This window comes from Geotrypetes seraphini, chromosome 3 (genome assembly GCF_902459505.1).
Source record: "Geotrypetes seraphini chromosome 3, aGeoSer1.1, whole genome shotgun sequence".
Lineage (NCBI taxonomy): Eukaryota > Metazoa > Chordata > Amphibia > Gymnophiona > Dermophiidae > Geotrypetes > Geotrypetes seraphini.
Genome location: NC_047086.1, coordinates 196,440,784 through 196,455,320, shown reverse-complemented (window position 1 = coordinate 196,455,320; position 14,537 = coordinate 196,440,784). Strand labels below are relative to the sequence as shown.

General features: G+C 42.1%; 1 protein-coding gene across 2 annotated transcripts in view; it reads left to right on the top strand.

Annotated features, from left to right (window-relative positions):
• Positions 1 to 14,537, top strand: part of SOAT2 (sterol O-acyltransferase 2) — a 117,911-nt gene that overhangs the window by 32,923 nt on the left and 70,451 nt on the right. For both annotated transcript variants that reach the window (XM_033939614.1, XM_033939613.1), the window contains exons 3-5: positions 7,110 to 7,163; positions 7,374 to 7,481; positions 14,052 to 14,340. In XM_033939614.1, the coding sequence (XP_033795505.1) occupies positions 7,110 to 7,163; positions 7,374 to 7,481; positions 14,052 to 14,340 (451 nt within the window). The remainder of the gene's footprint in view (positions 1 to 7,109; positions 7,164 to 7,373; positions 7,482 to 14,051; positions 14,341 to 14,537) is intronic.

Sequence of the window (14,537 nt, the reverse complement as noted above, 5' to 3'; positions counted from 1 at the left end):
AAACAGTATGATAAAGTGGTGGCTGCTGCCAGAAGGATGCTGGGCTGAATAAAGAGAGGCGTAACCAGTAGAAGAAAGAATATGTTGATGCCCCTGTACAGGTCGTTGGTGAGGCCCTACTTGGAGTATAGTGTTCAGTTTTGGAGACCGTATCTGGCGAAGGACATAAGAAGACTTGAACCGGTCCAAAGGAGGGTGATGAAAATGATAGGAGGTTTGTGCCAAAAGACATATGAGGAGAGACTGGAAGCCCTGAATATTTATACCCTAGAGGAAAGGAGGTACAGGGGAGATAAGATTCAGGCATTCAAATACTTGAAAGGTATTAATGCAAAACAAAATCTTTTCCAGAGAAAGGAAAATGGTAAAACCAGAGGACATAATTTGAGGTTGAGGGGTAGGAGACTCAAGAGCAATGTAATTAAATTCTTCTTTACAGAAAGGATGGTGGATGCCTGGAATGTGCTTCCAAGAGAGGTGGTGGAGAGGAAAATGGTGATGGAGTTCAAAAAAGCGTGGGATGAACACAGAGGATCTAGAATTAGAAAATAATAGTAAATAGTGAAGAACTTAGGCCAGTACTGGGCAGACTTGCACAGTCTGTGTCTGTATATGGCCGTTTGGTTGAGGATGGGCTGGGGATAGCGTCAATTGGCTGGGATGGTGTAGATGGGCTGGAATGGGCTTTGACGGAGACTTCAGTAGTTGGAACCTAAGCACACTACTGGGCAGAGCTTTGGATTCTTGCGCAGAAATAGCTAAGAAGAAAAAAACTATATATATATTTTAGATTGAATCAGGTTGGGCAAACTGGATGGACCATTTGTGTCTTTATCTGCCATCATCTAGTATGTTATATGTAATCTAACAATGGGAGAATCAGACTGAACCAGAATTCTACCTGATCTCCCATAGCTAAATTTCTGTCTAAAAGCACCGCAAGAATTCTAATAATAGGAAATATCTGATACAATTCACCATTCAGTGATAAACTCTCTATTACATGCTTAGGGCTAGATGCACTAAAGATAGCGACTCGATCGCTGTTGGTTGATTCTCCCGCAGCAATTGATGCATTATCCAGTTTGCATGCAAATGATTTGCACAGAGGTGCAAATTATTTGCATGCAACTGCGACTGATTAATTGTGACTGACACATGCGCAGAGCCCTAACAGCAGTGACAGGAGAAGCAGCCTTCTGTCACTGCTGTTAGGGCTTCTGTGGGGGTTTTTTTAACGGCACAGATGTTATACACACACAAACACCTCTCCCCTACACCAACGGACACCCGCGAACCCCATAAAATGGCAAGAGGGATGCACCAGAGAGCCTGAGATTGGCTTCCTGCTCCTGACATTTTTAAAAGGTACGGGGCAAGTTCGGGGGTGGGGAATGAGCGTCCGGTGGCAGGAGGGAGTAGGCATATTTTCTACCATTTTTTGGGGTTCGGGGGTGGGGAGGCATCCGATGGCAGGAGGGATTGGGCATCCCTCTTGCCATTTAGTTTTGGGTTCAGGGGGAGGGGGCAGTGGCTGGGGCCGTGGCGCGTTTCTCAGGGTTCGTTGGAGAGGCCTGTTGGGGGCCTTTTTTCTTTTTTATTTTTAATGGGACAGATATTTTGAAAATGTAATACACGCAAAATATCTGTGCCATTGAAGAAAAAAAAAACTAGGCAGACCTGTTGAAAACTGTAGCAATCGTTTTTTTACTATCACTAAAACCCAAAGCAAAATAGCCAAGCGTTGTTAGTGCATCAACCGCTTTCCTATTTTACATGGGGTTTTATCTAATTTGCATGTCCAAATCAGGAAAATGGGCAATCGAGGGGGAAAAACACACGGTGGGCCATATTGTGCATCAGGTCGGTTATCAGCGATTATTGCTAAAGCTCTGAAAACAGGTTTAGCAACGATCGTTGACTTTAGTGCATCCTACAGTTAGTAGGGGGTGGCATAAAAAATTTGGTTTTCATAGAATTAAGAACCTATTTAAATTTCTTTGTACAATTTTCAACTCTAGACATAACCTGGGTAATTAACGTAATTTGATCAGATAGTTCTTTATCAATAGGTACTAAAATTGCAACGTCATCTGCATATTTATAAATGCAGTCCTAAATTTGTTAATCTATAAACCAAAGATGATATATAGATGTTGAATAATGATGAATAATAGATAACAGAAAGGATCGAAGAGAATACCACCTGTGCACATGACTGCTTCACCTTCTCTCAAAGAGCCGTGAAGTCATTTTTGATATATTTGGAGGAGTACCTAGTAGTATCATTAGTGCCAACATTGATGAGCAGCATTGGATAATAGTCATCAGGCTTGATGAGTCTTGACAATCTCTCTGTAACATCTTGGATTTTGGCACCAGGCAGACAGCATACCTCCGGGAGGTTTTAACAAGTAATGGCTCAATAGAGGCAGTTGCGATACTCCGCCCCTCTCCTCTTGCTTTTTTGATTGATTGGTCAGGAGGAGCGCACTAGTGTGTTACATCTTTCTTCTTTAACTTGGATCAACTGGAAGGTGGGGCCATGCAGAGCTCTCCTGAGCATTTATGAACACTCAATTTCACTTTTGAATGAGCCGCGCTGAAGAGGAGTAGCATTCAATTCAACATTCAGCAGGAGGTGCCCCTGAGTTTGTCCCTGATGATGAAGGACACGAAACGGGTGATGAAGGACACGAAACGGGGCTCTGTAGAGCGATCAGTCGGCACTCCCTTATAACAGACTTCCCCACCAGATGGATGTTGGCGGTTTCAGAGATAAGTCCTTGTAGGAAGCAGATATATTTAAATGTTTGATGATTATTTAACTTTCTGCTACCATGAGGCTCACCAATAAGTGATTTTACACTTCATTGTGTGTTTGAACTCTTAATGCAGTTTTGCACTTGACACTTTGGGCAATCATTATTTTTACATGTTTTGATTAATATTTATTAAAAATTTTAAAATAAAATTTATTCTAAAAAAATCTTTTAGTTATAGGGTGTACAGCATGATGTTTGTGGGTGACTCCTGCGATGCACTTTAGGCTGCTTTATGCTTGATAAACCCTGGTGAACTTGTGATTTACATCAAAAAGTTCCCAATAACTGATTGAACACTCTTAGTAGCTATATAATGTTAACTTGAATATTAATGACCAAGTATAGTTACTAAGTAACAAAGGAGTGCGTGCTGAAAGCCCTTGGTTTCAAGAAAGCTTCAAGAATCAAGAGCAGGTCTTTTTTTTTTAGTCTATGATTTGTGACCCCCAAGGCCGGATTTAGATGAAAAGAGGCCCTAGGCTATTCCACTTATGAGGCCCTTTCACCTCCCATTTTTAAGTTTGTAAATTACATGAGAGATAATACAATACATCATTACTGTGATATATATCAATATGTTAAATGAAACATGTTGTTATTGGTACTAACCTTTATAAAAAAAATGTGACACGGATAATAAATAAAAAAAAAGTCGAGAGCACTTATTTGGACATTTATTCTCAGCACTATATATAGTACTTGTAACAATAACTAATCAAACATAACACACAACATTTACAAAGAAACAAAATTCAAATAATGAAAATCTTTGACTATGGAAATAAAATACGCAATAAAAATTATCATATTTTCTATCAAATTAAATTAAATATATTCAATACATTGAAGATTAAACCAAATTCAATTCAGATAAATTTATTTCATAATAATTCACATTTAAAGTTTAAGTATGAATTATTATGAATTTTAAGTCTTAAACTAAACCAAAAATGGAACTTTATTCATACAAAATCCAGATCACAAAAAAGAAAATATCAAATTGTATATCATATTAAATTTTATGTTAATAGTTATTTTATTTAAGAACTGATTCAATCCAAGTATACATGCGCGCTCTAGGATTTTATTATTTATGATATAATCATGAAAATATAAAATAAAGCACGTAATATACATTTTAAAATATGCAAATTAAAACATATGTTAAGAACTTACTTAGAATTCTGCGAAATGAAGATATTGTCACAAAAAAATTTTTCAATTGTCTATAAACACTTCACTAAAGTATTGAACCTACTGAACTCAAAAGGCGAGAATCAAATGATCGTGTATGCAATCCTAAAATAAGAATCTTTTCTAATAACATTAGCACGTGTTTCATATTATCGAAGTAACACAAATATAACCGAACGTCGGGATATCAATAGGTCTGTTCGTTTGTCTGTTCCAATCTACACCAATCTGCACTTTATTTATGCAAGAACAAACCAGAGCTTAGTAGCATAAGGCACGTCAATATTTGCCATAGCAATCAGTGAACGTAGGAACTATACTTTGGTGCAATCTAGTATATACAAACGAACAGACCCAATGAGCCGAACGCGTTGATCTTAACCAATACATTTTTATGTTTGTTTATTAGTCATATGCGTAGAATTTCTCTTTATTTTTGGTTCAGTGTTTTAGTGTTCACTGTTTTTAGAATAGTGTAATTTTAATTTTGCTAACAATTTGAATGTAGGCCCCTCTTGATCTTGAGGCCCTAGGCTGAAGCCTAGTTAGCCTATAGGAAAATCCGGCCCTGGCGACCCTTCTCAAATAGAGTAGGCTACTTTTCCCTTTTGGACATCATGTCTGGTCTACATATGGACGCCTCTGTACCCCTCCGAAGGGAATCACCAACCTTACACCTCCTAGTGGTCACAGATCCAGCAACTTTGGAGATTTCAAGCTTTGGTCCTTCTTCTCCCTGGCAAGCCGTTTAGGTGTTTCTCCTTCAATCCCTCTGATATTTTTTCTTTGATGTTCTTTCTGTAGTAGTTTTCTTTGTGGAGACTTTATTGCATTTTAGGGCTCCTTTTATCAAGGTGCGCTACGGGGGTTAGCGCGTCGAACATTTCATCACGCGCTAACCCCCATGGCAGCCTAAAATCCTAATGCCTCGTCAATAGAGGCGTTAGGTACAAGCGCGGCAGGCGGTTTAACGCGTGGTATTCCATGCGTTAAACCACTACCGCGCCTTTGTAAAAAGACCCCTTAGTGTTTTTCTAACATGTATGTATGGCCTTTGTTTATTACTGAAACCACCCAGTTATATTTGTGTCCGGGGTTTTATAATATGTCTATTGTTTCCTTGATATTGGTGAGTCTTAAATGATTGCTGAAACAATCTTTTTAAAAAAAAAAAATCTTTATTAATTTTCCAAACTGAAGAAAAAGTGCATACAGATAAACATACAGATATAAACAATTAATAGCACTTACAATTGCATAAATATAAAAAACAAAATACCTTATACGAAATGGATTTTTATGTTATGTTATACCAAAATTTAAATCTAGCAAGTGTCGGACAGAGCCTTGGATTCTTGCCCAGAAATAGCTAAGAAGAAGAAAAAAAATTTTTTAAATTGAATCAGGTTGAGCAGACTGGATGGACCATTATGCCGTCATCTTCTATGCTACTATGTTACCCTCCCCCCATCTGGATGTGTGTGGAAAAATTAAAAAAAAAAATCCAAAAATTAACCCCCTCTTTTACTAAGCTGCGATAGCGTTTTTAGTGCACGCAGAATTTTAGTGCGCGCTAAACCCGCGCTATGCGGCTAGAACTAACGCCAGCTCAATGGTGGTATTAGGGTCTAGCACGCGCGGCAATTCAGTGTGCTAAAACCACTAGCGTAGCTTAGTAAAAGGTCTAAGGATTGTTCCTATTAACCAATCTACGATTTACTAAATGTTTCCAATGGACCCCAGACTTCTTTGAATTTTCTATTACTCCGCATACATTCTCTCATACCTATAATAGCACAACATTTCCCACCAAAAGGATAGGTTTAACCTGTCATAATTTTTCTAATTCCCGGTTATCATCTGCATAGCAACCCCTGCCATAATTAAAAGAAGTCTGCTTTTATGTTTGTCAACTGGATTCTTTGGTTTCAATAATGTTCCAAATAAAACCATCTCGTATGTCAATGGCATAGGAACACCAAGTATCATAATAATCTTTCCCCATATCGATTTCCAGAAATTGAGTATCAAGGGACAATAAAACAACAAATGATCCAGTGTCCCTATTTCAAGATGACAGTGCCAGCATCTATTAGACTTTGAACTATCCAACTTTTGTAAACGAATAGGGGTCCAAAAAATTCTATATAGCAGAAAAAAAACACATTTGTCTCGTAGATGCTGACGCTGTACATCTCATTCTCCAAGTCCAAATCCATGGCCATTGAGTAGCAGAAATCTGCTGCTTTATCTCAATGCTCCAAATGTCTTTTAAACTTATTTTAGGTTTCTTATTCAAATATTCAGATATTAATTTGTACCACTTGGCGGCATGTTGCCCCTGCCAATCTGTCTGGAAACACAGGCCCGGCAAGCTATACTGATTTTTTTAAATTTCGCCAATCAGGGAACCCTGTCTGAATGGCCTGTTTCAACTGCAATCATTTAAATCCCTGAGACTTTGATATGCCAAAAGATTGTTGCAGTTGTAATAAATTTACCATTATCCCATTAGAAATTACATCTTCCAAAGTACGTATGCCTGCCTGCAGCCAATGTTTCCAGAGGATCTTAGACTCGCCAATTTGAATCTTGGAGTTCAACCATAGGGACTGACACGTGGATTGTTGTATTGGAGTAGGTGTTAAATTATTAATTAATTTTAATGTGTTTCAGTCAGAAAAAAAAGAATACTAATGGCCTTGTATATTCTGGGCAGCTTGATACTCAAAATGTGGTGCAAATGTAATGGGGACATGAGATGACTCTCTAAGATCAGCCAATCTGGAAGATTCTCCATGAGTTCAGGAAGGATCCAATACATACCCTCATGCAGAATGAAGGCTTTCTGATACCTTTGTTAAAAATAGCTGCCATTAGATACAAGTCATCCTCTTCCAATCTAGCCATGGAATCTGTGGACTGGTCTTTCTAATTTCCTGAATAAAGGGAAGTCCATATATGCCACTGAATAAAACCATCCTATTGCAGTTGACTAGTGGCAACTCTGATTGTAAAGCTGGCTGACAACTTTACCTTCCTTGCTCTGACAGGGTAATCTCTTATTATTTTTCTTTTTTTTTTTTCTAGGCAGCATGCAACATTTGTGGAGAAAGTCTTTGTGGAGCGACAGTCTCTTTTGGAGTGAGTACATACAGCTGTGGTCTAGTAGTTATGTGTCAGCTTGCTCCAGGGTCTCCCTCTTTCCCTCACTCACTTGGCCTCCTGTATCCTTCTCAAGGTGCCATATACTCATCCCCTACTCTAGACATCTCTCTCTTTCAGAGTCTTTTGCCATCTTTCTCCCCCTCCTCTCAGCTGCTGGTGATATTTTGCCTTCTTTCTGTTCCTTAGTGAAATGATGGAGGTGAAACACATCCGCACCGTCTTCAACGTGTTTATCACTATATTTTGTGTGCTCGTCATCAACAATGTGGCTATGGGCATCATCGATATAGAAAGGTAAAAGAGCCTTATTTAAATCTATGTGTGCACATGTGTGACATGAGGATGTGTATGTGTATTCTTCCACAATCTCACACTATTCCTGGACAAGTGGGTTATTTTTCTATAGTCGCCAGACAACTTGTTGGAGCCCTTAATTATACAATGCTTTCAGCCCCTCCCCTCTTACCTCAGGACTGCCCCCCAGGATTCCAGTTTATTTCCTACAAGCCAGACTGTAGGAGCTTGTCTTTTCTGCCCATGCTTATTTTTCTTTAAACTCAGTATTTTTGTTTGTGAATTCCAACCTTGTGCTGTAGAGATTCCCCTTGGGGACAGCTCTGGTTGTGGGAGATCGCAGGCTTTGCGTAAAGTCTCTTTCCTGGAGATCGGCTGCCTGTCAGTGCACCAGCCTGCTCTTCGGATCGGGGTTCAGGGACCATGCCCTTGGGAGCTTGCTCACCCAAGGTTCGTCTGCTAGTAGGTTTGAGCACAGGCTGTGTGGTTCTGTAGAGGTGTTCCTGGGATCGGGGCTGACTGTGTTCTTCTGCCTGCCAGGTCGTGTGCGCAGTGTGTCTCAGGGTGGCGTAGGTCCTTGGCCAATGGTGTCGGGTGGGGGGGAGAGGGCAATCAGAAGACTAGCAGTCCAGTTTGCATGCTTATAGAGGCAGAGGATCTCCTTGTAAGCTGTTTCAGCTTCTATTGCAGCAGTACACAGCACCACAATGCACAGTGAGAATGGGGCTGACTGCCTGAAGCAGCGATTGGGGGGGGGTGTCTCTAGAAGTGATTCTTCAAAGGTTTGGTAGTGTGCCCTAGTCCCCCCCCCAAAAAATCCCCAAATTGCTGTTTTAGGTGTTCTTGTGCTTTCCCCAGGTTGCTTTCTTCTAAAAATAGCACCCATGGCGCCATCTTGGATTTTCCCATTTTGAATTTAAAGTTATTTTTAGCCTCTACAAGCTTCGTATTTGCAAGAAAACCTCTCAGATGGACTCCCCAGGGCAGGATTCTCTGGATTCATGCCCTATTTATGATGGATGGCTATCCGGTGAGTAGCTGTGTTTCACATGCACTGTGGTGCGGGGGAGGGATGAGATTTCATCGGATCAAATACCCTCGACATCTGAAGGGGGCCTGCCTCCATTTCTGGCTGGGGGGCACCCAAAAAAGTCTAAAGTGGGCCCTGAGGACAGCGCAATTACCATTCCAGTTGTGATTCATCATCCAAAGCTCATAAGTCCTCCAAGAGTTCTAAGAAGGGTCCACAGGAGGTGGCTCCTGCCCCAGATGGGTTTCCCCCCTAATTTATTAACATGATGTAGCAGGCTTATTTAGCAAAGAAAATGATACCAGCCACTCCTCTGCAGGTGTCCATGATATGGGAATTGTGCCCAGCTCTTCCGTGGTGGCCCAGGCTAGTGTGCCAGCAGTTACCTGGTTGACCAGGATACACTGACCAGGGACGGATTATAGGGTAGGCCCAGGAAGCACGTGCCTAGGGCCTGGAATTGTCAGGGGGCTCACGGTCTGAACTTCTTTGTTAAACTCCTAAATTATCCTTTTCAGAGGGGCCCCGACACGGCAGCTGTTCTCACAAGCTGCCAGTGGCTGCCCTGAAGCTTTCCCTCTGCTGCGATCTACCCTGTCGGAAATGGGAAGTTGCGGCAGAGGGAAAACTTTGGGGCAGCCGCCGGCAGCTTGTGAAAACATCTGCTGTGTCAGGGCCCCTCTGAAAAGGACAATTTTGGCTGCGGGGGAGAAGCGATCTCGCCTTGCCTCCTCCCCCACACTGTTCAGCTTTCCCTCCCCTGCTGGCCGGCTCCTCATCTTTCCCCCTTCTCAGCTGTATTGGTAGGGGGTTAATGCATAGAAAGGAGAGCAGCTGCCCTGGGCACTTGCCTTCTGTTTTGGGCCACGATGGTCATCTACTTTCTCCCTGCTTCCCCGATGCGGTGGCCCACAAACCTTCCTCCACCGCCCTGATATCGGAGAGGACGTTCTGGGCCAGCCAATCGCTGCCTGGTTGACCCGGAACTTCCTCTCTAATGTCAAAATTGATGTTGGGTGGGCCCGTCGCATCGGGGAAGCAGGGAGAAATCGACGGCGGTGGCTTGATGAAATCAGCAGCAGCAGTGGCTGCGGGGGACGGGGCGGAGAGAGAGAGAAAGAAAGAGAGAAAAGGGAGGGGGCAGGGAGAGAGAATGAAAGAAAGAGGGGCAGGGAGAGAAAGAAAGAAAGGGGGCAGGGAGAGAAAGAAAGAAAGGGAGGGGGCAGGGAGAGAGGGAGAGAAAGAAAAAAAAGAAAGGGGAGGGGGCAGGGAGAGAGGAAGAAAAAGCTTAAAGTTGGAGGAGGGAATGGAGTGTGTTGGGTGGCAGGGGGTAGGCAGGGAGAGAGGAAGAAAAAGTTGGACTCATGGAGGGACAGAGAGATGTTGGTGGGGTGAGGTCTGGAGGAGAGGAAGCATACAGGAGGAAGAAAGAAAGGATGCACAGTCAGAAGGAAATGCAACCAGAGACTCATGAAATCACCAGACAACAAAGGTAGAAAAAATGATTTTATTTTCAATAGTGATCAAAATGTGTCAGTTTCTTCAAATTTACATCTGCTATATTTATATTTTGCAGTTTTAGGGGGTTATGTGTCATTGTTTCTGTTCTGTTTGACTGTATGCAGTTTGGCTTCATGGCGATTCAATTTAACCTTTATCTACATATTTCTATTTTTAGTTTGTGATTACTTATTCCATTCTGGGTGAGGGTGTATCTGTGTTCTGTGTGTTTGAAAGACATGGTTTTCTGTTAGCGTTTACTAGCCTTGTTTGGCGAAATGCATTAGGCATGGTTCTTGGGAGCACCTTGAATAAACCTGATTTGAATCTCTATATTGTCTGCCGATCTTTTGTTTCATGTTGGATTATTTGGTGGACTGTTTGGCTTATTGTTTCGTTACAAGTTAACATACATGGAGTGGAATGTACTAGAGGAGTTACAGATTTGGTTGTTTATACATACATAAGGGTTATAGTTGGTTGACAGAGTGAGGCAGTTGAGAAGCGTTGTAAATTTGGTTATTAATATAGACATATTTCAGATAGTATTACTGCTTTACAATATATTTGAACACTTTTATATATGTATGGAAAGGGTTCAGAGTTAAAGTCCTGGGTAAGTAGTTGGGAAGGGAAGTAAGGGGAATTTGTTCAGAGATGTTTAGGGTCATCTCTGACATCGAGCCATCCGTGTCTTCTTGGACAATGCCATGGTGGTGGCCTACATTGATCACCAGGAGGACACCAAAAGTGCTTCTCTGAGTGTAGAGGCCAAGCTTCTCTTCTGGTGGGTAGAGAGACAACAAGAAAATGGATTGGTTCTTTGGCCGCCATCACGAGACTGGTAGTGAAGGCCTAGATGCTCTGGTTCAGCACTGGCTTCTGGAAAGTCTTCTGTATGTCTTCCCACCGTGGCCCATGATAGGCCATTTGTTGAGAAGAATAGCAACCCACAAGGGTCGGGTGATTCTCATAACACCTGACTGGCCAAGATGCTTGTGGTACACTGACCTGGTTCAGCTGCAGCTGTACCCAGGGACTCAGACTCCCTTATCCTCATCTTCTCATGCAGGGCCCAATATCGCTTCAGGATCTGGACCACTTTGGTCTTATGGCCTGGCTATTGAGTGCATGACCTTAGTTTGCAGGGGCTATTCCTATGCCATGATTACCACTCTTCTCCATAGCAAGAAGAAGTTCATGATGGTGGCTTGTGCGAAAGCTTGGAGATGTAATCAGGTGTGGTGCCTCTAGAAACTCGAAGATCCATCTTTTCTGTTGGTTCCCCTAATACTGGAGTTCCTTCAGGATGGCCTGGCTGTGGCTTCTCTCAGGGTCCAGATTGCTGGTCCATCCTGTCTAGGTCCTAACCCTCTGAAGGGCTTCTTGGCCTCTCATCCGGATGTCATCCATTTTCTGAGGCGCACATTGAGATTTCGCCCCCCACCCCCTGCGGCTGCTCTGCTCGTCTTGGAATCTCAACTTGGTCCTCCAATTTTTGGCTCGCTCGTCTTAAGAACCTCTGGAACAAGCATCCTTAATGGATCTCATGATCAATACTATGTTTCTGGTAGCCATTACCTTTTCCTGCAGGGTTTCTGAGCTTTAAGCTCTTTCCTGCCAGGATCCCTTTTTGCCTATCACAGATTCTGGTGTGGTTCTGCACACTGTTCCTTCTTTTCTTTCGAAAGTGGTCTCTACCTTCCACGTTAACCAGGAGGTCCAGCTTCCTACCTTTACCTCCTCTGGTTCGAGGGAGCAGGACCGAGTGTTATGGTCCCTTGATGTGTACAGGATCCTGTTGAGGTACTTGGAGATCACAAACGAGTGTTGTATCTCCGAGAATCTGTTTATACTGATGGGTCCTGCCCGCAAAGGCAAGTCAACTTCCAAAGCCATCATTTCCAGATGGATCCATTTGGCTATTTCCTCTGCTTACATAGCGGCCAGTAAGAAGCACCCCTCCCTCCCCCTTTCAGTGAGAGCTCATTCTACCACAGGCAGTGTCGTTGGCGATCTCTTTGGAGGAGATTTGAAGGTCTGCTATCTGGTCCTCTTTGCATACATTCACCAAGTTTTACAGGATCGATGTGGCAGCCAAGCAGGGTGCTGCTTTTGGCTCCTCTGTTTTGGCAGCAGACTCATCTGTCCCACCCTGACTCTACAGGACTGCTCTGTTATGTCCCACTTGTCCAGGAATAGAGCGGGATTGTACAAAAACGAAAGATTAGGTCCTCAAACCCATCCTCAGGACATACCATTTCAATGTCCTCTGGCTGTTGGTGCTGCAGAGGCTCCTCCATGCTGTGTGTTTCTCTGGGCTGCCTCACTGCCTGAGATTTCCAGGCATCCAAATCCTTCAGAACTGCAGGGTCACGCCCAGTCACTGCTTAGCTCTGACTGCCTTCCTATCTGTCTAGCCAGCAATTTCAAAAAGGTGGAACTTAAAGGGGCTATGCCTTGTGTGGAATGAAGGTAATGTTCTGTGTATTGAGTGACTGGATTCTAGGTTATGCAGCTCAGAGTTACATTGATCAGCCCTAACCATCTTAATAGGAGTGTTTTTAACTGGCATAAGGCTGGTCTGAAAGTCAGGCTTGGTGACAGTCCGAACCACAATTGACCTGTGTTATATGGATTCATATTACCTTATCTGCACCATTTGAATTATTTGTGAAGAAGTAGTACAATAGTTTGGGGCGTCCAGTTGGCTTTGTGATGAAGGAAGAACATAGATTGCATCGAATTGGCTGAGGAGATGGTTCGGATGGTTTTGGACCAAAAAATTTCCAATTTTCGATCATAAAGTCACTGACTAGCTGGACTCTATTTAAAGCCGTATTACTAGTATTCTTGATATCTCATACCTACTCTCCATCTCCTCTATTACTTCTCTCCTTCTCTTTTCCTTTCTTTGGTCTCCAGGGGTCTTTGTCTATTTTTCTCATTCTCTTCCATCCCCTTTTCTTTTCATGATTCTATTATTTTTTTTATTTTTCTCTTTCCTTTCTCATCTTTCCTCCCCCCCTTATATATTTTTGATGCAATTTGGATATCTACTACAACAGTTTATAATATGATACAGTTATGTATATTTGATTTTGTCCTATTATAACGGATATCTTACCCTTCCTTCCCTGTTCTTCCTTGTCTCCTGAATATGACACTTGATAATGTTATGACTTGTTATTCCTCTTGTATTTTGATAAAATTTTCAATAAAATTTCATGGGGGAAAAAAAAAAGAAGTAGTACAATAAACTTTGGCATCAAGTACCTCATATCCACAGTTTTGTTTTTGACTTTCTCTTGGTATCCTGTGGAACTTATTGGTGTTCTTTTTGTTCCTGATTATATACAAACTTGATTATATGCTTCAGAAATTACAGGGTAATTCTGTAACAGGGTGTCTAGGATGAACGTAAGAAGGTACCTATTTTAAGCCTATACTATTGCATAAAGAAAAGCAGGCACTTGATATTTTATAAAAGATTAATTATATATGCAAATGTCTAGAATGCCTACCTGCTTCCAAAACCTAGGTGGCTTCTTATAATAATAATAATAATAATAATAACTTTATTCTTATATACCGCCACAATCTTGCGACTTCTAGGCAGTTTACAATGAAGAGAAACTGTACAGACAGCGAATTACAGAGTATAGCAATTGAACATCTAGTGATAGTAACAGGAGAGTTACAGGGTCTGTGTATGAAGTGAGATACAAAATGACATGTCATGAGTAAATCCACCTACCCACTTATTCCATCCCAGTCCTACCAATGTAATCAATATGAATCGTAAAATATTATAAAATACAAATGCAACATCTTGAAATATCCTAAAATACAATAAGACCCTGATCCCCATCCCACATATTTAAACTCCAATGAATCCCCTCCCCCCAATAAGTATAATGGATGCATGTACCTGTACAGCAGAAACATGAATTGTGTGTGTGTGTGTGTAGTTCTCTAAACAAATTGCCTAGTTACAAAGTTGGAAGAATCTGAATCTGTCCTATTAACCCTCTCTGCAGTTCCAGGTTAGTGCTGGAGTTCGATGTCCTGTTTTACGCCTTTGGGAAATTCCAGACAGTGGTGGGCACCTGGCTCCATATGTTCTTTTATACCCTTCTGGTGCCCTTTAAGGCCCTACATCTATGGAGCAGCTGGTACCACACCTCGTGCTTTCCCCGCCTGCTCTCTGCCACCATGGCCGGTCTGCTCATCATCTGTCACGTCTGTGTGCTTGGATTTTACCCTATCTATGTGATAATCTGGCACAGGCTGCCACCAGTCTCCAGACTCATCATTATCTTAGAAAAGGTATGCAGTTGTTTGGGGAAGGGCAAAGCATGCTGTGAGTGAGGTATTATGGAGGGCAATTCTATAAAGAGGTGCCTCTTGGGAGCCTATTTCTAAGAGATGCACCACAGAGCTGGTGTAAATGCTTGTACCTAGATTTGGGAAATATGCACATAAGCCTGGATTCACTCCGAGAGTGGTGGGAAACTGGAACGCTC